Raw genomic sequence first — 24,886 nt, 5'->3', positions numbered from 1 at the left:
AGAAGCCTGGGAGAAAGAGGAAATGGAAGGATCCAGTGGGTCCTGGAACACTACAGGCGAGTCTGGGCCCTGGGGCCCTCCGCAAACTGTGGCAACAGCCAAGGAAAAAATAGGCAGTAAAAACCTTGAACCCCTACCCGGACTAGCCGATGGACATTCTCCACTGTTGAGTGGAGAAGGAGATCTAACTTTCACACAAACTCTGGTGCCCCATATTTGAACATGTCCCTTGGACGGAGATGCCTGGTGGCACTCAGAGGAAAGATAATAGGTCACCAAGGAGAGACTTGATACCGTATGAGCATATTCAGGGGGAGGAGGTCCCCCTCAGACACAGACTTAGGGGAGGGGAGGGGAGTAGGGGGGAAGTGGGAGGAAGGGAGGAATGGGAGGATACATGGGATGGGCTAACAACTGAGATGTAATATGTATAAATTAATAAAAATGTATTAAAAAAAGAAATAAACATCTTTCCTATCTTGTTGGGTCTAAATTTCTGAATGGAATTCAGTATCTATCCTGTCACATCTCTATTAACTTAGCTCCTTTATCTTGATCTAAAAAGATCTTATCCCCTAACTAACTAAACTTGATTGTAAGACTAAACTATCTGGTCTTTAACCCCCATCAGAGACGTGAGAAGGAATAAATGCCTGGGTGAACCGGTAGTGCAGGTTAGCAGCTTCCAAAATGAAAAAAAAAAAAAAAAGCCTGAGACAGTTTACTACCTGAACAATCACTCAACACTCTCTATAATGTTGTAGCCTCATCTTCAGCCTTCTAGCCCAATATCTCTGCCAGATTTATTCACAAGATAGGAGCTATTGAGGACTTGCTTATCCTGTCTTGGCAGAGTTCGGCCGTCAACTCTGCCTACATCTAATCTTGCCCATTTTTAGGCAGAATTCTGTCTGTGGTAGAAATGAGGACATTTTGCCCAGTAGCTTGTTTGCCACATTTGAAGCCAACTCCATAAGGAGGTTCTTTGATGCTCATAATCTTCTTTGAGGTCAATTGGGTGTTATCAGGAGTTAACTTGTCTTGTTATCAAAGAATCTTTAGAATAATAAAAAAAAAACTCTTTAAAAATTGGGGGATGGTCTGATGTATTTGATGCTGCTTGCTGTCTGTGTGACCCACTTTTTGCTTAATAAAAAGCCATCCCACCTGGGCAGGGCAGAGGAGATAGGTGGAGAGGGGAATTCTGGGAAGAAAAGAGGCTGCCATGAGGAGAAAGGCAAGAGACCTGAAGCGAAGAGAGGAAGGCTGCCATGGGTTAGATGGAGGAGAAACACATGGCCAGTGGCGTGGATGGAGAATCCAGCCCAGATGAAGAACATTAGCAAGTATTTGGGATTGTTAGCTAGTATTTGGGAGGTAGCTTGATAAAAGTTATTGGAAACAGATGGCATGGGATTGAGACAGGGATCCCATGCCTGCCCCACTATGGGAGGTAGTTTAGAGGATTGATATCTGCCCCTGGTTAACTAAGGCTATTTTAAAATATAACAAGTGTCTGTGTCTTGATTGATTGCTAGCCGGGCCTACAGATAATACAGGTAATACAGTTAATTTAAAAAAAAATAATATTTAAATGCCATAGTCTGTGGGTCTCTGGGGCTTTTGAATACCTGATTTAACTATTTTACCTTATATGTCTGTAGAATCATATCTATCTGTTAGACTTAGGGTATATATTCTTGTCCTAAATCAGACTAGTATTTGACATGACTATAATTTGCATTGATACAGAAAATTCTATCCCAATGACTTAGAGATAACCGTCTTTGAGAGTAACATTAAGGCCTTGAGTTAAGGAGTAGGTTCCATCCTCTACCTTTTGTTCTATCCTCCCTCTGTATTTCTATATCCCACTTCCTTTCTTTTCAGCTCCTATCTCCTGCCCTTCAGACGAAAGATAAAGGAAAAGAGGGACACCCCTGAGTTCATCCTAGTTTTCTCTCTGTATAAGACCAATAATAACTTATAACCACCTCCTGATGAAAACCACGCAGGAAGAGGTTATATGTAGTACAGGGGACACTAGATAAGCTGAGGGAAAATGTTAGGGGAGGAGGGGCTGCCCTTTCTAAGGACTAGGGGATGGAGGGAAAGGGCATGAGGGGTGAATGGGATCGGGAGATGACGAGGGAGAGGTGGGATCGGGAGATGACGAGGGAGAGGTGGGATCGGGAGATGACGAGGGAGAGGTGGGATCGGGAGATGACGAGGGAGAGGTGGGATCGGGAGATGATGAGGGAGAGGTGGGATCGGGAGATGACGAGGGAGAGGTGGGATCGGGAGATGATGAGGGAGAGGTGGGATCGGGAGGTGACGAGGGAGAGGTGGGATCGGGAGATGATGAGGGAGAGGTGGGATCGGGAGATGATGAGGGAGAGGTGGGATCGGGAGACGATGAGGGAGAGGTGGGATCGGGAGATGATGAGGGAGAGGTGGGATCGGGAGATGATGAGGGAGAGGTGGGATCGGGAGGTGATGAGGGAGAGGTGGGATCGGGAGACGATGAGGGAGAGGTGGGATCGGGAGACGATGAGGGAGAGGTGGGATCGGGAGACGATGAGGGAGAGGTGGGATCGGGAGATGATGAGGGAGAGGTGGGATCGGGAGATGACGAGGGAGAGGTGGGATCGGGAGACGATGAGGGAGAGGTGGGATCGGGAGATGACGAGGGAGAGGTGGGATCGGGAGATGATGAGGGAGAGGTGGGATCGGGAGACGATGAGGGAGAGGTGGGATCGGGAGATGATGAGGGAGAGGTGGGATCGGGAGATGACGAGGGAGAGGTGGGATCGGGAGATGACGAGGGAGAGGTGGGATCGGGAGATGACGAGGGAGAGGTGGGATCGGGAGATGACGAGGGAGAGGTGGGATCGGGAGATGTTGAAGGAGAGGGTGACAACTGGGATGTAAAGAATTCAAACTGGATCTTTTGTCCTCGCGTGTGTGCGCCTTATCTCAGCTGGTCTGCCCGAGACCCCCTGAGCACGAACCCTAGTCCCTCGTGCGGCCCCATTTCCACTCTGACAAGATGAAAGAAACGATCATGAACCAGGAAAAACTCCCCACGCTTCAGGCACAAGTGCGCATTGTGGGGGGGAAAGGAACTGCTCACAGAAAGAAGAAGGTGGTTCACAGAACAGCCACAGCAGATGATTAAAAACTGCAGTTCTCCTTAAAGAAGTTAGGGGTAAACAATATCTCTGGTATTGAAGAGGTGAACATGTTTTCAAACCAAGGGACAGTGATCCATTTTAACAACCCTAAAGGTCAGGCATCTCTGGCAGCAAACACCTTCACTATTACGGGCCACGCTGAGACAGAAATGCTCCCCAGCATCCTCAACCAGCTTGGTGCAGACAGTCTGACTAGTTTAAGGAGACTGGCTGGAGCTCTGCCCAAACAATCTGTGGATGGAAAAGCACCACTTGCTACTGGAGAGGATGATGATGATGCGGTTCCAGATCTGGTGGAGAATTTTGATGAGGCTTCTAAGAACGAGGCAAACTGAATTGAGGCAGCTTCTGAAGATGACACTTGCAGAAGTTATAGGAGCTGCTATTTTATATCATGGCTGCTCCTAAAAATTCTTTTGTTTATGGGTCTGATAAAATCTAGATCTCTAATATTTTTTTAATCCCAAGCCCCCTGGACATTGCAGCTCTTTTCAGTTTTTGCTTATACACAATTCATTCTTTGGGGCAAACTAAGCTGAAGAAGCCTGGGAATAAAGTTTGGAAAAGGTTAATAAAATTCTTTGCCCAGTTAAAAATAAAAAGAATTCAAACTGCAGAACAAGAAGATAACTTATATTGCTAATCCCACTACATGGGAATAGCTCTGAGACTGGCAGAGACATGATTGTAAATGCATAGACAAGGCTTTGTGTTGGCCACAGATTCTCTGTGACTTATTACTAGAGGCCATTCTTAGTATGGCTTGAGGTAAGATTTGCAGATGTTATACTTCTTCTCATACGATGAGTGGAGAATCAGCCTTAATTGCTCTGTACATCCCGCACACCTCATACAATTATAATGTTAGGACTGTATAATGCTTGTGAGAAATTACATTTTCAGAACAAAAGAACTGGACACTGAGGCTGAATTAGACCTGACAGGATCCATTCCTCTCAGCATGCTGCACGCTGACCTCCTGCATCCTTCTTGCTCCAGCCTCAGACGCCTCTGTTTTTGTTACCCATCAGAATTGGACAGCTTCCTGGACAGCTTCCCGGACAGCATTGTAGAAAGATTGTGATCCCAACTGGTCCAGCATTTCAATCTGTCCCACACAGGACTCCTATTAAGCCTGGAATCTCTCAACATTTAGAAACTGGACCACAAATGCAATCCTTGGCTTGCTTAACCAATTTCCCCAATTTTTGGGGACCCCCTTCTAAGGTATTATATGCCCCAATTCAGCCTGAAGAAACCTTAAGAGAATGACATCTCATTCCCTCTGGGGGGGGGGGCAGTTGGGTAGGTTTCTGTTTGCTCTCTTGGTCTACCAATATTTTCATTGTCTCCTCCATCAAGAAACTTTGTGTTCAAGGTGACAAAGGAGAAGCACGTCAAGGGCACGTCAACCACACGGAGAGACCAGGATCTATTTATTTAGCCCACAGCACAATGCTGCACAATAATTACTCCATTCTAAACCTCCATTCTTAGAGTTTCTTCCTGTTCAGATTTCCCACAGTATACTTGCTTTTAAATCGTCTTCTAGGCCCTGTTCATTTCTCTTGATGTTTCCTGTTCTCTCCTTGTGGCTCCATCCTCTCCTTCCTTCTCTTTCTTTTCCCCTCGCTGGATCAGGATGTCCCGCCCTATTCTCTCTTATGGTTCAGCATTAGCTAGTTTGTTTTTATTGACAGCACAGAGAACAAATGGTGACATGTTTACATGAACTTGAAACTGGAGATACTTAGAATAAACATTGCAATTCAATGTCTGGTTTGACCCAGAAAGTGGGATGGGGAAATCAGCATTTGAATGAACAAGGGTAAACTGTACACAGTTCACAAGACGGGTTGGCTTTCTGTTCTCCATTCTCCATAGAGCTCTCTGTGATGTTCTGTACTCCATGTACTCATGAGTGTCAAACACTATAAACAAATGCCACCAAAATTATGAATTCCTATGGCTCTCTGTAGAATGTCAAAACATACAAGATGTCCGGTGATTATACTGTTACTATAGTGGAAAGCCCAAGGCAAGACTGAGACAGTGTACAGCTGGTCCTGTCGTGTAGAAAAAGGGGCCTTCTGTCCTTACTAGTTGGGATGGAAAGTGTGTTTACTTGCTGACATAGAAGGATATGAATCTGGGGAGCAACTTCATTAAGATAATCTGCCCGAGGAGCTGGAGAGATGGCTATGAGGATCAAAGCACTGTTTGCTCTTCCAAAGGTCCTGAGTTCAATTCCCAGTAACCACATGGTGGATCACAACCATCTACAATGAGATCTGGTGCCCTCTTCTGGTATGCAGATGGACATGGAAGCAGAACACTGCATACATAATAAATAAATAAATAAATATTTTTAAAAAGAAAAAGAGTAACTGCCTGAGTAATGTCAGAATCATCCACATTCATTCTCTTAACATACTTCTGCATATCCTAGTCAGGTGAATGCAATCTGTGTGATGGGCACTCCTTTCATTCATCCATGGCAGCCTTTGTTTCTGTAGTAGCTCCTGAGATATGGAACTGCTTTTGCGTTACTGTCCTGTGAGGGGAGGAAGATGCAGACCCTTCATATACAACCCTCCCACCAATGTGACCCTGACTCAGCGAATCAGAGATTCATTGTGGCTCTGCCCAGTTCACTTTATACCTACTGTGATATATATATCCCAGCAGTGGAGCCATAGCAGACAAGAACGTCTGTAGGCCAAGGGATGGGACTGAGGCAAGTTGTCTTCTATCACCTGGTGTCAGGAAGCACCAGTGCTGACTTCCCAGGACAAGCCATCAATATTAGTCCTAAAGATTTTCTTCTGCCCAGAGTCAGTGTAGATAATTGCTCTAAAAACCCTACAGGGAGATCAGGAAAAGAGCTAAAATACATCATTGTACCTGGGTGGGATGACACAACTATAATCCAGCTGATCATAAGGCTAAGCCAGGAAGAGTTTGAATAGAAGGCCAGCCCAAGTATCAAAGTAAGATCTTGGTTTTTTTAAAAAAAATATAAGTATATAAAAGTTAAAAATAAATTATACACTTAGTACAAGATAAAGTAAAATAACCTGGTCACTACTTTTAGTCAAGAGACCTAGCTTGGTAAGTAATAGTTTATGGAATTGGGCGAGGGGTCATAACTCCATTGGGTTGCCCCTGAATGTTTATGGACTTGAAACATTCTTTCTCCTGTATATTAGTATACAAAAAAAATGTCATGTAATAGGCTTAGAAGCCGCCTCATCCCTGCTCGATAATGAACATTCTAGCACTCACGGAATCCCATGGGCTAATCAGATCATTGGTGCAGCCTTTTTATTTGTACATTGAATGGAGCCATGTAACCATCTTGACTTGAATGGTGACGTGCATCATATGGCCCCTATAGCTCCAAGATAATATTGTCTGGAGGAGCAAATTCAAAGAGTCTCTGTCACCTTCTCCATGGTCTCCCCTGCCTTATAAAGAGTAACGCCCAAGGCAGAGTTTCATTCCGTGTTTAGGCATTACCTCTGCCCCTATTCATGAACTATATGTTTTGTGATGTCTTGCTGAGTATAGTTATATGGGGGCGGCAGAGGGGGGGTGCGCATGGCTGCAGGTTATATATCTGAAAGTGTGTTGTTTTAGTTGAAAATCTCAGATCGTTCTAATTTACCAATAAAGACTCAAGAGCCAGATGTTGCAGTAGAAAGCCTGCCAGCTCAAAGAGGCAGAGAAAGCACCCAGCTAACCTTCCTCCTCAGCTCATGTCCCAGTGGAAAAGGCCCAAAGGGTTTACTAGTTCATCTGAAAGGCCAGGAGGAGAAGGCCAAAGGCCTGCTAGCCCACAGCCCAAAAAGTCCCAAAGCCAAGGAGCTTAGAAGCTCACGAGCTAGAGAACTCAGAGCTAAGGAGCTAGAAGCTAAAATCCTACGAGTAAAGCTCATGAGCTAAAGAGGTGTTTTAAATATCCGTCTCCTCAAAGTCCCTCTTAGTCTTTCATCCATCTTAGCTGGTTTCTTGCTTCCCTTATTGGCCTAGGGTTAACTTTAATAAATCCTGTGTGCAGATAGCTCTTGGATTAAAGGTGTGTGGAAGGCTGGCTGAACCACACCATAACCACTTGTTTACAATAAACAGGAGGTTCTTGGATTAAAAGTACGTTAGAGCTCAACCACAAGAAACAATGATTTACAGTTCGATCTCAGGGATCAGTGAGTTCAAAGACAGAATTTTATAGTTCACAATCTCAGGGATCACAATGAGATCAAAGACCCTTTTTTTTTTTTTACAGTTCACAGTCTCTGGGATCAATGATCTTGTAACAAAGGTGAATTCAGTTTCCTGTGTCTATGAGCCTTGAGATTCTCTTGTTCTAATAAAACGGGAAATTCTAGCATTATCGACGTCAGTAAATGCAGGCTACTGCTGAGTGCAACTTTAAGTGGACTGGTCACATCATTATATTTCTAGTGTGGTGGTTTTCAGGTTTGAGTATCTTGTAGATTCTACTTGTCATGAGCCCAGACACGAGCTAGCCAGGTGCCTCTGACTCAGGATCTCACCCAGCGAGAGCGAGTATAAGCCAGCACAGCTGCAGCTGTTTACTTAAGGCTCAGCTGGGGGAGGATCAATTTTCTAGGTCATGCATGTGGTTGTTGGCAGCACCAGAGCTTCCTTTGCCATGGGTTAAAAAAATCATTGCTTATCAGAATGCACTAAACTGATATACAAAGAAAAGATCCCAACACTAGAAAGACATGACAAACCATAATACAGTGGATTGATGGAGTGACAGAATTACTTTCTTTCACTGGTCTAGGCCAGCATCTGAAATGCAGGTGCCAGTGACACCAGGCTGTCTCTGAAGGCTCTAGAATTGAGTTATGTTCTTGGCCTCATCTGGGTCTGCATAGACATGGTTACTTTGTCTTGTAGCACTGTTACTTCTCCTACTTTGGTGTTGACACAACCTAGTTTTCACCCAGAAAAGTGATTCTCAATTGAGTAGTTGCCTCCATTACGGTGGCCTTGTGAGTGTGTCTGTGGAGCATTTTTTTTGATTGATGGTTGATATAGGAGGGCTCAGCCCACTGTAGAGGGTGCCATGGCTGGACAAGTGATCCTAGGTTGTATAATAAAGTCAGTAAATAGGATTCCCCCATGGCCTCTGCTTCTGTTCCTGTCTCCAGCTTTCTGCCCTGGCTTCTCTTAGTGATACACTTTGGTGGGGATGTGTAAGGCCAGCAAGACTTTTCCCCCACACCTTCATTTGGCCAGTATCACATCAACTTGCTAAGTAGATAAACTAAGCTAACTTTCATCTTCATATTCTTTCTTTCCCGTGTCTCTAAATGTGTTTTTTTTCCTTCTTCTTCCTTGGCATACAATAATAGCAACCATGTTGTGCAACTTTTCCTGGAGAAAATGAACAAATATCTATTCACCCTAGGAAAGCACAATGGTAGGGCCAAAGAAGCCATTTCACCCAAGTTTACTTTAATGAACTACTTTATTGGTGTCACTAACAGAAGTGTGGTTGAACCAAAAGCAGCTGCCTCACTGGAAATCTCACCCCTGCCTAAATATAATTCATAAAAGCCATGTCCCGAGCATCTTGGTAAGCTGCCACACCTCCTCTCCTACCCACTGCTCCTGTTTATATGGCCCTGGAGAAGAACCTTGCAAATATGTTGACTTTCTGAGTCCAGGATGTCGTACGAGCTTCTCTCCTTTCTCCTTGAAGGGAACGTTCCAATTCAGGGGAAATGACCAGACAACACTCCACTCCTTCCTCTGTCTTTTCTTTCTGTGATGTTTCTTATTAAGCCTTGGAGGGAATATCATGAATATCTGATTGCATCTTATTGAATTGTGTGGCTGAGCATTGGTCCACAATTCCATGGCAGTAGTTAATTATCCTCGGGAACCATCTCTATGCCTTTATAATAGCATTCGCTTATGTGAAACAAACAACTGAAGTTTCCCTCCATGGCTGGAACTGACAGTAGCAATACTCTACTGTGGATATATACACATGCATTTTTAGAAAGCAATTTAAGAACCACATCACACTCATTTTGTGATGCAATGTTAATTACTTCTCCACAGGGGTTTACAACCTCCGTAGATAGTAGTGCACATGTGTGTATGTGCATGTAAAAAAAAAATCTAATCATAAATCAGTTAGTTGTACCCACAGCTGTTGTACTACTGTTGAACCAGCAGGCACATCCTGCCTGGTACGTTGGTAATGTAGCATGTAAAATATGTATTGGAATAGGACTAGCCATTGGCATTTCTCCTCCAGTTGTCTACAAAATGTCTTCTGGTACTACAAAGGCAGCTAGCAGGTAAAGAAAATCTAGTTTAACACCAGCTAGTTCTAGGACCTGTAACCAAAGTGAAGTGTCTTTGGCAATAGAATCTTAATTCCTAGGTCTGATATGCAATCAACATTACTGGCAATAGTTATTGTTGCTGTATTATTATTATTATTAGTAGTAGTAGTAGTAGTGGTAGTCGTATAGATTTACTTGTCTTGCACATTGACAAATTTTAGGGAGATAACTCATTCTCAGCACTAAAATTTTCATCCAACTATCTTGTGGTTCCTGGGAATACCTTTTCTAACCTTAACAATATACTTTTTTTTTTTTTTGGTTTTTCAAGACAGGGTTTCTCTGTGTTAGCCTTGGCTGTCCTGAACTCGCTTTGTAGATCAGGCTGGCCTCGAACTCACAGCGATCCACCTGCCTCTGCCTCCTGAGTGCTGGGATTAAAGGCGTGCGCCACCACGCCCAGTTTACATTCATAGTCTTTAACAAGTTATCTCCCTATAATTTGTTGATCAGAGAGACCACTAAATTCACACACACACACACACACACACACACACACACAGAGAGAGAGAGAGAGAGAGAGAGAGAGAGAGAGAGAGAGAGAGACAGAGACAGAGACAGAGACAGAGACAGAGACAGAGACAGAGACAGAGACAGAGAGAGTCTCAGTTGCATGCGTTACTACTCATAGCAAAGGCCATAGACTGACTACCTATTACATCTTGCTTATGATTCTGTCTCATACGTGTTATTTTTAGAGACTGGAGTACACTCTCTAGTCTCTCTGATATTTGGGAGAATCACCATACTTGTTTATATTGGCACTGAGAATCCAATAAAAAGAGATGGTGTTTCTCCTACATGTCTTGGTTTATACAGGGAAAGCGTGCTCATAGATAAGGTTTTTTCCCCCTGTCTCTAAATTAACTAATCCCCAGGGACATCAGATATACTACAGATATCAGTGTGTGAGACGCAGAAAATTAAGAGGCAGCTAAGACAAAGAGTAATTGTGAAGCTAATTTCGGATATCAAGCTCATCAGGCAAGCATGAAGAAAGGACGATATGTTGGTAAACTTTCCCATATAGTCCTCTGTGTTTTTCCTCAATTGTTATTTGGTACACAAGGCCATCTCTCATTTGCTCTTGAGAGAAGAGCCAGAGAGCACTTGACATGACTTCTGCAAGTTTCTCAAGTCTCCCATGGATGCAGCCACACTTTGACATAATATTCCAGCAACTGCTTCCTCACGGTGTCACTCTTCTAACCTGCTGATGGGCCTCCAGGAGGTATGATAAAGGTCCAACCTTCCCTGAGGACAAGTTGGCAGGAATCCTCTGCTACTGGGCAGGAACTTCTCCAGGTGGAGATCTGATGTAATCCCTTGAGCGTTACAGAAAGATGTTTCCAAAGCGCCGTACCTGCCTGTAGTGGAAGGGGCAGGCCCTGAGTCACTCTGTCGGTTATAAAGCACCCGGACCTGAGAAGAAGAGAATTCTGCAAGCTCTTTCCAGGTGGCCGGTCTTCCCCAGATCATTCTGAAGGGACAGGGCCACCATGTTCTTGGTGATAATCCTCTTTACCACTGCGTCCCTCCTGGTCCTGGGGGTTAATGTATGGATTCTCATAGAAGAAATCTTCATTGTTCGTGTCCCTTCTGCCATGCACCACCGAGTGAAGTTTCACGTTGTACACTACTTTTTCCATCTCTTAGTAACGTTGGTAAGTTTTGTGTTTAATGACTGAGTCCTGTCAGAGGTACATGGGATCCCAGCCCTGGGAGAGAATTAGACAATGGTTCATTTAATTTAAGAGCTCCTGATAATATACAGCAGTCAGCGATGATGACAGACACCGCGATAAGGACTTCTTAAATATGGTGCCTCCCCTGTATTATGTCCATTAAATGAGCTCCAAGTGTTCTCTTAGCTCATGCACTAGCATGGAACAAGTTAACAGGGAAGGAATTCATGGAGAAGGTTTCTGGTGAGAAGGACTCATTGGGGGAGGAATCGTGTGTGGTGGTCCTATGTTGGTAGGTTATCATAAAATGATCTGTCCATAACCAGTTGGGTAAAACATGACCTATTGTTCTGTTAGTACAAATAGAGATTTTGGTTATGTGTGAGAGGGTCTGACATGCTGTGATGTCCTGGGCTCTGTGGTAATTGATATATTTTGAGTGTTTGGAACCAGTGGTCTCAAACTACAGTACAGGATCCTTAAAACCTTCTTCGTCAGGGTTGTTTCCACTTAAATTTTTTTATATTTTTTTAATTTCTTTGAGAAACTTTACATAATGTATTTAGATAACATTCACCTCTCTTCTCACTCCTGCTATTTTTCAGCCTCTCTCTCTCTCTCTCCTTTTACCTCCTTACTCATTAAACTTTTATTTCTCTTGTCTTTATTTTCATTTTATTAAGTCAAGTTCCTGTGTTCTTGGGAGTTAGACTGCTCTGGAGTGTTGTCCACCCATGAGGAGCCATATCATTTAAGAAACTGGCTTTCCATCACACAAACATGATCATATATCCATAGACCCTCATATAGTACTGGTATTTTTTTTGCCCACCTTTATCCTTTTCATGCTGAGATTTTAGTCTGCTTTGAGCTTGAGGAAGAATTGGACATGGTGTCACATTGTTGGAAGTTCATATGTGCTATTGTATGTGTCTTGGTATGTTCTCAGACCATTGCTTTCATGAAAATTTTCACTTCCTTTAGCTCTTATAATCTCTCTGTCCTCTCTCTGGTGAAGACCTCTGGGCCTTGGGGTGAACACGCAATAATGTCTCTTAATTCTCTGCACATTGACCAGTTGAGGATCTCTGGCCGATTGCCATCCACTTGAAGGGGAAGCCCTCTGGTGAGGGCTGAATACACTGATCTGTGGGTATAGCAACAGTTATCAGGAGTCATTTTATCATTATGTCCATCTAGCAAAAACAGTCTTAGGTTCTCCCCTGGAGCCTATGACTTATCTAACCATATGTTCTCGGCCTTATTAACGGTGCCATGTAGGGGTCTATTTCATGGAGCAGGTTTTACGTCCAATCAGAAAATGCTTGATAACTCCCATAACATTTGTGTCATTATTTCAATATTTTGGAAGAAGCAAGAGGTATTGTACTTTACTTCTTGGTGTCTATTCTGGGGCTTTGGAAATCAAAAGAGAGATTAACTGGAGATTGACGGTATTTTATATTAATCACCTTATTTGGCTATCTACTGTGTACAAACGACAAAAAGTGATTAGACTTGAGGATTTATCATCTATTTTGATAAAGAGTCATAACGTCAATAAAGATGTTAAGACTTTTATAGGTAACCCACCATAAGAAAGTAAGTTTAGGGGGAAATTATGGGCAATAAGGGCTGGGCTTTTTTTAAAGTCAGTTTTGGGGGTTTAGATTTATTTTCTCTGTTCCTTTTTTTTTTAGATATATTTTTCAAAGGAAACTTATTTATTTTTACTTCTCAGCAAATAATGGGAAAGCAAAAAGTCTTTTAATATGATATCTCTCAATACTCCCTATCCAAAGTGTCATATTTAGGGTGGGGTATGACCCATTCCCTTGAAACATCAGATTTTTATAGGTAGCCCAATATGAAGGCACAAGAGCACCACAGATCTCTTGGTGGAGAGTTTTGCATGTTTTTACCTCTTTGAGTTTTTCCAAATCTGGTTCAACCTTCTGGCAGATTTAGTCACTTCTCTGGAGTTATTGCCTTGTGTGGTGTAGATAGGCAGCCTGATCACAGACCATGCCCCATCATGATTAGGCTGGATAGTTCTTTTATGCCATATAAGAAGGCAGACTCGTCATTGGGCTGCAGGATATATGGGAGGGTCAGAAATATCAAGGTGCAGACCAATGATTATCAACAAAAGTGGTTTATGCCCCTTGCCTCAAAGGTTGTTTTGGCAGTGTCTAGGATAGTTAGTCAACAGAGAAGTTGCTAAGCACCTAAAGTGCCTTCAGGCTTAGTGTCCCTCACACTTAAAGAGCACCACAGACTTTCTGACAAGCACATGGCTGATACTCAGGGTATCATGGAAAAGACTCACCATTGGCAAACTTTATTGTTTAGTAATATTCATAACCTATCCACTTTATGGTTCCCAGAAAGTCCTGACGTACATGGAAATTCATCCTGCTTTGTGGATGAGGGAATTATGGGGAAAGTTGTTACTGAGTCACCTAGTTTAGGGTACATAATTTGGACCTCATAGCTGCAAAGGTTGTACAGAGAAACTTCATCTGTGGTAGGCCTTGGACAGCACTCAACTTTACAGTGAACTGTGTGTGACATGTATCACGAGAGTCATAAAGTGACCATGGGGCTGGAAATAGCGGCTTTCCTCAATTTTTTGTTTGTGTCTTTGTACTTGTTTCGGTTCTTATTTCTTCAAGACAGGCTCTTATTATGTAGCTCTGGCTGTCCTGGAAAACACTATGTAGACCAGACTGACATTAAACTCACAGAAATCTGCCTGCCTCCATCTCCCAAGTTTTGGGGTTAAAGATGTGCACCACCACCACCCAGCCTCAGGATGTGCTCAGAATGGGTAGAGCAAGAGGAAAAAGGCACCTATATACCTAGGAAAGGAGGTATCAGATGGAAGAAATGAGCTAAGAGGTAGCATAAACCAAAACTATGGGACCCACTGGTGTTTGGCAAAGGCTACTGGGAAATCCTAATGGCAAGGTGTAATAGCTTTTCTCTCCTAGTTCGAGTCCCTCATTTTCTAGAGCTTCACAATGGGGCAATACCTTGCTTACAGGAAACAATTACACCCACAAGGAGCTTTGGTAAAGTCCTGAGTTTAGCCACACAGTAGATTGGGCAATAGCAGTAAAGAGGAATGGATGGATATAGAAGGCAACCAACTGGTCCTTTCCTCTATCTCTCCCCAGGGGAATTTACTGGAGAAGATGAAAATCGCTGCCATGCCCCACTTTGTATGCTTTGTACAAGACCTACTGTCATCAAAGAATAATCCCGGTGTGCTGGTGAAGAACTTGCATTTTGGAACAATCCCCGTGAGACTGTTCCAGCCCAAGGCACCCTGCTCTGGCCTCCGGAGAGGCATCGTCTTCTACCATGGAGGAGGTGGTGTGTTCGGTAGCCTGGGTAAGAAATGTCTCTGAGGCGTTGGAAAGGAGAGGGAGCTCTCAAGACTAGATATGTCTACATTCCCATGGGGGAATTCTTAGGAGGGAGCCGAAGAAAGGGAGCCAGATTGAATCTGAGGGTCTTATCAGTCAATAAGGTGGCAGTTTTCGTGGAAATGTTTCTATAATAAGTCTTAGTCCAGGGGGGGACACAGTGTCACAAGCAGTCAAGTACTTGGTGTGATTCCTGACTTCCATTCATTCTCAAAGCCATTGGCTCACCCGAGATCCAAAACTTACACATATCCCTCAGCTCTGCTGGACTACCACAGTGCAGTCAATCTGTACCTACCCAGCCCTTCAGTTGGAAATCGTGATGGTAGCCGTCTTCTCCACTTCTCAGGTTTTAAACTATTCCTCTTTCTGAACCACCAGGGTCTTAAAACATTCCTCAGAGAACATTTCTGAAGCCTAGCCTCTTCTTTGGCCTTTTGGTATTCTTTCCCATGCAGTCACGTTTTTGTCCCCTCCTTCCCTTGCTATGCAGCAGCACAGACTGTTAAGCACAGCAGACATGCTGAGCTCATTACTCTCAGCATTCTGTGCATGCTCCTTCACTGTGTCCCCCCATAATTGACTTGGAATATTTGAATGCCCCCTTGATCTTGGATGTTTTCACAAATGGCCTTTCTAGAGTGGTCTCCACTCCAACTCCAGCCATGACATCTTTTTTGTTGAATATCTTTATGGAATTTGACACCATCTGAGCTTGCTTTGGTTCCCCAACGCCCATATTTCCTTGTTTTCTGTCTTTCTTCCCCAAGTAAGAATGGGAACACTAAGAGGGAGAGAAGGCCTATAGAATCTGTGTTTCCTTACTGTTTGCACTTTTGACTGACTGTGTAAACACATGGATATAATTATCTATTCGTGGTTGAGTGAAAGGATAAATCTGCAAGGGAACAAGTGGTTGAATTAGCAGTAAACATAGATGCAGACAAGGACAGATGGAAGGTGGCAGAAATATCCATGGCTATTCTACAACTGAAGGTGATCCTATGGTGTCCACAAATTAACTATGATTAGAAGCCAGGTATGGGTCCCACCACTGTCCAGGAGCATTTTTCAATTCTAGAAGTTCTTGGAAGCCCCTCCTACCTAGACTGACAAGCTCTTCAATGGTGTAAAAACATCCATGGAGATCTTACTTATATGAGTTGCTGATGTCCTGGTGCCCCTTTGCTTCAGTGTCCACAGAGATGCACCACCTGTTCTATTTACTCCAAGCAGAGTGAGTGGCAGGTACAAAACTCTGAAACTGGAGCAACGTGAGGCTATTGAGAGGAGGAAGGATGTGAGTGGGACAGAGTGGAGGAAAGGTGGAAGGGCCAAGGTTGTGACTAAGAGGGACTCCATATTGGCTTTCAATTAGTTGTCACACCCATGCCTAGTCCTCTCCTGCTAGCCAATTCAGTCCCTGTCTCAGACAGTTCCAGATGTCTGTGCTTAAGAAAGCCTGAAAGATGCTAATATACAGCAAGGCTAAAGCACGATTGTTCAGAGCCTTTAATAAAGGAGCTAGCTTCCTGCCTCAGCTGAGACCCTTCAGTGCTTTGGCCTCAGCACTTGTTTTCACTTCTTGCCATATCCTATCCTTACCAAAACATATCCTTGTTTCCACTTATCAATTGCCCGCTACTTGCAACATTTACAAAATCCTGGTTCCTGAGTTCCCACTTCAGGGTTGCCGGTCCAGTGGGTTTGGGCCTCCTGAGCAGAACATGTGCACAGACTACCCACTGCCTCTGTATGGCAGCAGCCAGGTCTGGACACAGCTACATAGAAGATGCATTTCTCAGGTTCTGCGCCTCACACTGTACCTGTATGTGCAGCCCAGTAATTTTAGAGGCTCCATCTTCTGGAACTTCAGATGTGCCGCCCTCCTCAATGAAATGTCCCATTCAACCTTTGTGTATTTTTTTTATTCAATATGAAATTATACAATTATCAATAGTCTCAGCATGTCACTCCAAACACCACAGTCTTGATTCTCCAGGCTTCTGAGTCCTCAGTTTCCCCACAGATGAGCCACAAAGTCCTCTCAATCCTTGACACTAAGATTGAGAGTGATGACTGCCTTTTTCCTGGCAGATCCGTCCAGAGGTGTCTGAAGTGTAAGAAGTGGAAAGAATCAGAACACAGGAAAGATGTCACCTTCTTACTTACAGCAGAAGCTTCTGTCCTAAGGCTGTGGCAGAAAGTTCTAGATTCCTCCTCATTGGCTGCATTAAACCTGCTCTTGTCTTACAGATTGTTTCCACAACATATGCAGCTTTTTGGCCCGGGAGACAGATTCGGTTCTGCTGTCAGTGGGGTAAGTAGCTGGTAATGGATGTCAGCTTCACCAGGTACCTGGGTGAGTCGAGGTAGAGTGAATGCAAGATGACATGGCCCTACTCTGCTCTGGACCAGTCCATGGCCATTCAGTACATGAAACAAGAAGGTACATCATGACGTGAAGGAATCGAGGCAGTGAAAAATTAAATAAAACTTCTCAGCAACTTGATCCAAACCCCACACCTTCTCTATTATAGTTCAAAATGAGTAAAAAATCAGTAGGGCATAGTCTGTGAATACCAAGAGACACAATAAATTGAAGTTGGAAAAAAGTGATGAATCTCTTGCTGTAATAAAACATTACAACCAGATACAACTTAAGGAAGAGAGATTTAATTTCAGTCTGTATTTCCAGGAGGACAAGAGTCCATTGTGGCTAGGAAGCATAGCAGCTAGCAATAGGCAGGGCAGCTGGAGTAGATGGGAGCTCACCTCCTTGACCACAAGCACAAAGCAGAGAGTGGACAGGAAGTCGGCAAGGTTATAGACACGTAAAGCCCACTTGCAGTAACATACAACATACTTTCTCCTCCTACAAGACTCCACCTCTGGAAGGTTCTACAACCTTGTTAGACAGTGCCACCAACTGGAAACCAGATGTTCAAACATCTGAGCCTATGGGGGAAAGTACTCATTCAAACCAGAGCACAGAGTAACCTTCCTCTCAGCAGGCTGGCGTTGGCCTGGGGAGCAAGATAGAGCAGTGAAAGATGGCTCAGGCCAAGATCAAGGTTATGTTTGGATGATATTATGAAGGGTCTGGGTGCACTGTCAGAAGACTCACCTACCCAAATGCCAGATGTACAGGAAGCAAGGTGCAGAGTGACTTAAAAACCCAACTCTAAGTTTCTGGAAACAAAAGGGGTTTTTGAGTGGACGGGGAAGAGGGGGCTGCTCACTACAATTATGTTTCTTGTTCTAAGAGAACACGAGTAAATGGAGCACAGTAAACTTTAAAAGGAAAGTAGAGAGAAAGCCAACACTGCCCAGTTAGGCTGCCTCTACCTTAGCATCCTCCAGGATGGGTAGACAGTGCAGATACTGTGACTGGAGAAAATTAAGTCCAGGTTCTCTAGAGCACCAGAACTGATAGAATGAATAAACATTAAAAATGGCATGTGTTCAAGTGGCTTACAGGTTATGATCCAGCTGTCTCCCAATGAAAAGACTAAGGCTTGATGTCTCAACAGCCCCAATCTGGTGCTGAAGCCCCCAAAAGATTCCTAGAGAGCGGCTAGTCTTCAGTCTATGTTGGAATTTCAGAGAAGTAGGTTCCAATACCAGCTAAGGAATGCCTCAGCAACAGAATAGATAAGCTTGTCAGCAAAAGTGAGAGAAAGTAGGCAAAATGCAGACGTTCCTTTTCTGTGGCCTTTTCTGCGGCCCGAAGTTGAGGTAGGTCTTCCTACCTCAACAGATCCAATCAAGACAACTCCTCGTACACGTTGCTTGAATTTTTGTTGAGTTTAGGTATGGTCAAGTTTATAAGCATAATTAGCTATCACATTAAACATTTATGTATCTCTCTCTCAGAAGGCAAGAGGAAAGCAGCCTAATTTTCAGATTCTATCCTTCAGGGACCTCCTCCTACCTTGTTTCTAAGGTAACTGAACCTCCAAATCTCAGAAGACCTTGCAGACACTGAAGATCCCTTGCATTCAGAGCACAGAAAACACACGCATGAGTGCACTCACACACACACACACACATACACACACATACACACACATACACACACATACACACACACATACACACATACACACACATACACACATACACACATATACACACACATACATACACATACACACATACACACACACATACACACACATATACACACACATACACACATACACACTCATACACACACATACACACATACACACACACACACACACACACACACACGCACACACACACACACACACACCTCCACTGGCATATGCTCATCATTGTGCTGCATTTCTCTTTGCTCTTCGGGTGCATGCCACAAGCTTCCTAACTACGCATCATGATATTTTGTGGGGAATTGCAAAGTCCTGGTCTGTAGGCCTGGCTATTGTGAGGCAGCAGCTGATTCTGTTTAGCCAAAGAAGAGCCTTTGGGCTGCCAGACTGCAGTGAGTAGTGCCTTGGAGGAAATGCTGGAGTGAGGCTGAAACGCAAGAGCATCACTCCCCTCTTCTCTCCTGTTTCCCTCCCCTCTCCTCTCATCTCCCCTGCCACATCTTGCTCTGTCCCTGTCCTTGCTTGTTTTGTTTTCCCACTTTCAGTGCAATTAGCTTTCAACTTGCATAATCCTGTATGGGGTTTGTTAATCCCTATGGATTTGAGTGGAGAAAGCCTGCTCTAGGTAGGTTCTTCAAAGTCACGTAGAAAGCGTTGTTTTTGTTGCTGTTGTTTTGTTTTTCTGTGATAAAACACTATGACCAAAATAAGGAGAAGAAAGGTCCATTTTAGCTTACAACTCTGAGCCACAGTAAATCATTAAGGAATGTCAAGGCAGGAGCTCGAAGGTAGGCCTGCTTGCTAGTACACAGTGTCATCTATAACCAAGGAACTCACTTTATAACCAAATATGACAGGAAGCATGGAGGATGCTTCTTGCTTGGTGGCTTGTAAGCTCATGCTTAAAAGCCCAGGGCAACCTGCTCAGGGAATGGTGCTGTCCACAGTGGTATTGATCCTCTTGCACCAATTAATAATCAAGGTAACCACCCCCCCACACAGATGCATGTTTGATGTAGGAAGTTCCTCACTGGAAGCTTTCTTCTCAGATACCTTCAGGCTCTATTAGACTGGCAGTTAAAGGTAACCAGGACATCATCTTTATTTGTTTGGGTCACTCTTAGGGTTTAGTGAGGTTCTGTCTCCTCTCAGCATAGAGATCACTATTTGAATAACCTCCACTGAATGCTAGCATACTATGTTTTTTTTTTTCCTCCTTAGATATCGCAAGCTTCCTGACCACCATCACCCTGCTGGTTTCCAGGATTGCCTGAATGCCACCATCCATTTTTTGAAAAACCTGAAAACCTACGGGGTAGATCCAGCCCGGGTGGTAGTTAGTGGAGAAAGCATTGGGGGTGGGGCTGCAGCCATTATCGCCCAGGTGTTATTGGACAGACAAGACCTTCCCAAAATTCGGGCTCAGGTTCTGATTAACCCAATCACCCAGGCGATCAATTTTCAGTTACCATCTTACCAGCAGAATCAAAATGCCCCATTTCTATCTCGGAAATTTTTGATGACTTGTGTATGTAAGTATCTGGCCATTAACGTGTCCTGGATTGATGCCATGGGAAAAGGTACTTTTATTTCCCCTGACAACTGGGAGAAGTATAAGAAGTGGGCCAGCTCTGACAACATCCCCCAAAGATTCAAGAGCCCAGGCCCACAGCCCGAATTTCCTGGACTTTTTAATGAGTCTGCCTATTTGGAAACCAAATATCTTTTCAGTTCAGAAATTTCACCTCTCCTGGCAGATGACAAGATCATTGCTCAGCTTCCTGAAGCATTCATGGTGAGCTGTGAGAGTGACGTTCTCCGCGATGACACCTTGCTCTACAAGAAACGCTTGGAGGACCAAGGGGTCCCCGTGACCTGGTGCCATCTGGAAGATGGCTTTCATGGGTGCATACTTTTATTTGATAAGGGCATTTTTTCTTTTCCTTGTTCACGTAATCTTATGAGTTCTACAGTCAGTTATATAAAGGGCATATGAAATCTTAAGGGTGAAGCCAGTAGTTAAATAATTGCTTAGCACAAACAATTAAAACTCTAGTACTGAAAACAAATAACTCTAAAGAAACAATAAAAAAAACAGATTGAAAACAAGCTGAATGAAAAAAAAGCAAAAAACAAAAAAACCAAAAAAACAAAAAACAAACAAACAAACAAAAAACAAAAACAAACAAAACAAAAACAAAACCCATAACGGAAAAAACAAGAAAAAAAATATGTGGTAGACCCATGTATCCTTAGGATAAATCACGGGAAATTTTCATAGGCATTTGTAGGAAAGGACGTCAGGGAATGAGAAAGAAGGGAGTAATGGAAGGAAAGTGTCATTTGTGAGGAGTGGCGAGCCTTGCCTTGACTTAATTGGAACTTCAAGAGCAGACGCTCATCTAGCAAGAGGCACAGTCTCAAGTCAAGGCTCTCTTGTGAGTATCTGAGATGAACTGGAATCCAGAACGTGCTACACTGGGACAGTAGAAAGGACAATCCTACAGGCCATAGTTCACCCATTAGAGGCATCATCTTGTGGGAATCCTAATTCATTCAAGGAAATGGGTTCTCTGTCTTTGAAAGCAAGTGTCCATGAAAGTGTTTTCTTGGGGTTTTTCACACAGAAGCTGATACAACTGTGATCCAAGGGGACTGGGCTGTACATCTTAAGCTGTCCGCCTACTGTAGGCAGCACCATTCCCTTGGTAGAGAGTCTTAAAATTGAGCAGAACACAAGTAAACAAATAAATATATACTTACTTATTTCTCTCTCCTTTTGACTGTGGGTGTGATATGACCATCTGCTTGGTGTGCTTGATTTCCCACAATAATGACCTGTAACCCAAATTTACTTTGTTACTTTTTGTTAGGATATTTCCTGACAGCAGAATAAATCTCTGATCTCTGTTGTTTACAGTACATGTAGGATCTCTCTTGAGTTGGCTTCACCCCTGTCTGTAGCATTTTTTTTTAAAGCAGGCATCACATGTCTTGGCATCATTAACATCCTGAAGTTTTCTATAGTAGATGAACAGTCAATGGAATATAATTTTCATCACAGTTCACTTCATTTTGAGATGGTTGTCTAAACCTCAGATTATATTATTCTTGTTTACTTTAAGTTTTTTTTACCATCTAGCCAGCCAACTGAAACTCCTCCATGAACCTGTAGAATCTCATTCTGACTATTATCTGCTCCACACAAAGTGGAAAATTCGATGCCACACTGAGATTCTGACCATCAGTATACTCTTCATGATCAGCTCTGGGCTGTAAAGATCTCCCACGAGAGGCCACAGGGATGAGCTGGGGAAGAGTGGTCAAGGCCACACACACCATTGTCCTTCCCTCTTCTTGAACAGCTACTTCATGATGGGAAACTGGGACTCTACTAAATTCCGAGGTTGGTACTATAGTTCAGGCTGTTGGCCGTATAACTACATGTTCCTTATCAGAGACTTGTGTCTTGATTTTTCAGGCTTGCTAGGCTCCAAAAATATATATATATATAAAGGTATACATAAAAGTTTTTTTCTTTATAAATTACAAGTCTATATTAGCTTATATGGCAAGGCCAAAAACAAACCAAAAGATAAATTAAAAAATAAAACAAAACAAAGGGGAAATAATCCTCATACATGCTAAGGTTTTCAGTCTCTGCCAAAACCCAGAAGCTTTGCACCTGGCCCCATAGATGGTCTGGAACTCACAGAGATCCAGATGCCTCTGCCTCGTTGAGTGCTTGGGATTAAAGGAATGCACCATCACACCCAGCTCAGTCATCTTATACATGGAGACATAATTGGTCCTTTTACTTCTCCATGGCAAGGTGTCCTAGTATCAAGATTTCCCTGTAGTGGCTGCTGAAGAGACACTACAAGGTGAAAGTCGTACCTTGCTTCCATTATTTTCTGGCCTAGATAATAATATCTGGTTCTGGTAACTAGTGTTTTACCTTAGGCTGGCCTCAACAGTGGCCCTTTGAACACTTCATCTCCCTGGGGAGGATGTCCCTTGCACCCCTTGTACAGATGGCACCATCTGCTGTCCTCGCAAAGATACTCTGAATCAAACCCATGACTGTCTGTTTCCAGAAAGCACAAGAGAGCTACAAGGAAGTTGGTCTCCCAAGGGGGTTCACCTCTCACAGTTTCACAATCTTGTCTCCTGGCAAACTTTCCCCCAAGTATGCTTCTCATTAACCACTGCAATTAATCCATGGCCAACTCTGGGGACAAACTTCAACTGATCATCTGTAACATTTACTCAAGGATTCTGTCTACGAAACTGCAAGCAGCAAGTGATGAGCCATGGCTGACCTGGCCAAGAATTGTAAAACATCATTAAAAAAACATTTCATGCATGCCTGTAACCCCAGCACTCGGGAGGCGGAGGCAGTGGATTGCTATGAGTTCGAGGCCAGCCTGGTCTTCAAAGTGAGTCCAGGACAGCCAAGGCTACATAGAGAAACCCTGACTCAGAAAAAAAATGCATTGTAATTATTAATGCAAATGTTGATTGTGTAAATAAAAGGAGTTTATTGTTGACATGGCCGTACTCATACACATTGTTCTTTAATAATTTTCATAGCCTTCTCCCATTCTGCTCCTTCCCCATCCAACAGTTCCTTCTTATTTCTCTTATAGTCTCTTTTCTTTATTTTGCATCCACATATGACAGAAAACATGCCACTCCTTCTCTGGGTCAGACTTACTTCTTTACCACGATGCTGTCTATTTGCATTCACTTTCCTTCATCACTGAGTCACTCTCCACTGCCTTTGTCTTAGAGTTTCTATTGCTGTGACTAAAACATTGTAACCAAAAATAATGTGTGGAGAAACAGGTTTATTTCAGTTTATTTCAGCACTTATGTCATACTCAGTCACTGGGCAGGAACTCAAGTCAAGAACATGGAGTCAAGAACTGAAGCAGAGGCCATGGAAGAATGCTATGTACTGGATTGCTCCCCACGGCCTGCTCAACTTGCTTTCTCTCAGCACCCATGACCACCAGCCAAGAGCTGGTACCACATATGGTTAAGCTATGCTCTCCCACATCAATTCTCAATCAAGAGAATGTAACACGGACTCACCCATAGGACAATCTGATGGAGGCGTTTTCTCAGTTGAGAGTCCTTCGTCCTGAATTATTTCAGCTTGTGCCAAGGTGACAGAGAACAACCTTTGTTATATCTTCTAGTGTGTTTTGCATTGGTGGTTCTTGTCGTCTAAATGGATCATGTGGTTGCCCTCTGCCCTTTAGAGCTCCACATGTACTCAGAAAGGCTTTCTCCTTCCTGAGAAACTTTACTTGTAGCCAAGAAAGAACAACTGCGAGACTCTCAAAGCTGAGTTAATATAAAGTTAACCCCCAACACGCACATGCACCTTGTTATTTGTCTACGGCAAACCTCTTGCTAACAAATTCTTCCCCTTGAGATATTTTATCCCCCATTCTTGGGGGGGGGAAATTAATGAGTGTAAATGATTCTTTTGAAGTTAGAATAGTTATGTGTGTTAGGTGGAAAGAAGCTGTATCTCTCCAGTTAGAGGCATGAAATTCTCTATCCTTGGATGATAGGAGTCATGCAACTAACACACTCTGTGGTATCAACCTTTGGAGTTTCTTTGATGATTATTTTTGTTCCAAATCTTTAAGACATGCCTATTATAAATTAAGCAATGAATACAACCAGCAAAAATTGGCTTTATTGATTTTAGTAGTCCAGGAAATAAGCATAGATAAAATGTTCTGAGTAATCCAGAACATTCTTTAAAACCAGTTGTTTACTCCAGGGGCTATGGGCATAATTGGTGAGGCCAGGATACCTATCCTTGCATCTTTTCAGGGTAAATTTTAATGTTTTTAGAAATAGTAATGTAAACAAAATATAAGGCATTTGCAGTAACGTAAATGTCTCCCTTTTCAGCAAGAATACAGTCTGTGGCAAATTAATTGAGAGATAGGGTGGTGATAGAGGGAGAAGTGATAAAGGAGTAGGCAACAGAGTCCATATCAGACACAACCCCTATTCCTGATATTATGGGACCCATGTGGAGACTGTGCTGCCTATGTACTACATGTGAACAGGGGGCAGTTGGTG

The 24,886-nt window shown here is 43.3% G+C and overlaps 2 protein-coding genes across 2 annotated transcripts; both read left to right on the top strand.

The window, feature by feature from the left end:
• The first annotated feature begins 2,951 nt into the window (after positions 1-2,951).
• Positions 2,952-3,799, top strand: LOC311599024 (transcription factor BTF3-like). Its single transcript, XM_084784719.1, has one exon. The coding sequence runs from the start codon at positions 3,242-3,244 to the stop codon at positions 3,527-3,529; it is 288 nt and encodes a 95-aa protein (XP_084640845.1). The 5' UTR covers positions 2,952-3,241; the 3' UTR covers positions 3,530-3,799.
• A 7,208-nt stretch (positions 3,800-11,007) lies between these two features.
• On the top strand, positions 11,008-20,943 carry LOC311600866 (arylacetamide deacetylase-like 4 family member 1). Its single transcript, XM_084787978.1, has 4 exons — positions 11,008-11,250; positions 14,451-14,667; positions 16,959-17,022; positions 20,000-20,943. Exons 1-4 carry the CDS (start codon positions 11,086-11,088, stop codon positions 20,772-20,774), a joined length of 1,221 nt encoding a protein of 406 aa, XP_084644104.1. The 5' UTR covers positions 11,008-11,085; the 3' UTR covers positions 20,775-20,943.
• The last annotated feature ends 3,943 nt before the right edge of the window (positions 20,944-24,886 follow it).

Source organism: Acomys minous (assembly GCF_964271855.1).
Source record: "Acomys minous genome assembly, chromosome: 6".
Taxonomy (NCBI): Eukaryota; Metazoa; Chordata; class Mammalia; order Rodentia; family Muridae; genus Acomys; species Acomys minous.
Note: the sequence above shows the minus strand (reverse complement) of the source record. Positions and strands in the feature narration are given on the sequence as shown.

Excerpts from the sequence above, each read along its gene's own strand:
- LOC311599024 (XM_084784719.1), top strand. The coding sequence starts at position 3,242 with ATGTTTTCAAACCAAGGGACAGTGATCCATTTTAACAACCCTAAAGGT.
- LOC311600866 (XM_084787978.1), top strand. The coding sequence starts at position 11,086 with ATGTTCTTGGTGATAATCCTCTTTACCACTGCGTCCCTCCTGGTCCTG. Across the intron at positions 11,251-14,450 it reads TCCATCTCTTAGTAACGTTG|GGGAATTTACTGGAGAAGAT; the intron begins GTAAGTTTTGTG and ends ATCTCTCCCCAG. Across the intron at positions 17,023-19,999 it reads TCGGTTCTGCTGTCAGTGGG|ATATCGCAAGCTTCCTGACC; the intron begins GTAAGTAGCTGG and ends TTTCCTCCTTAG.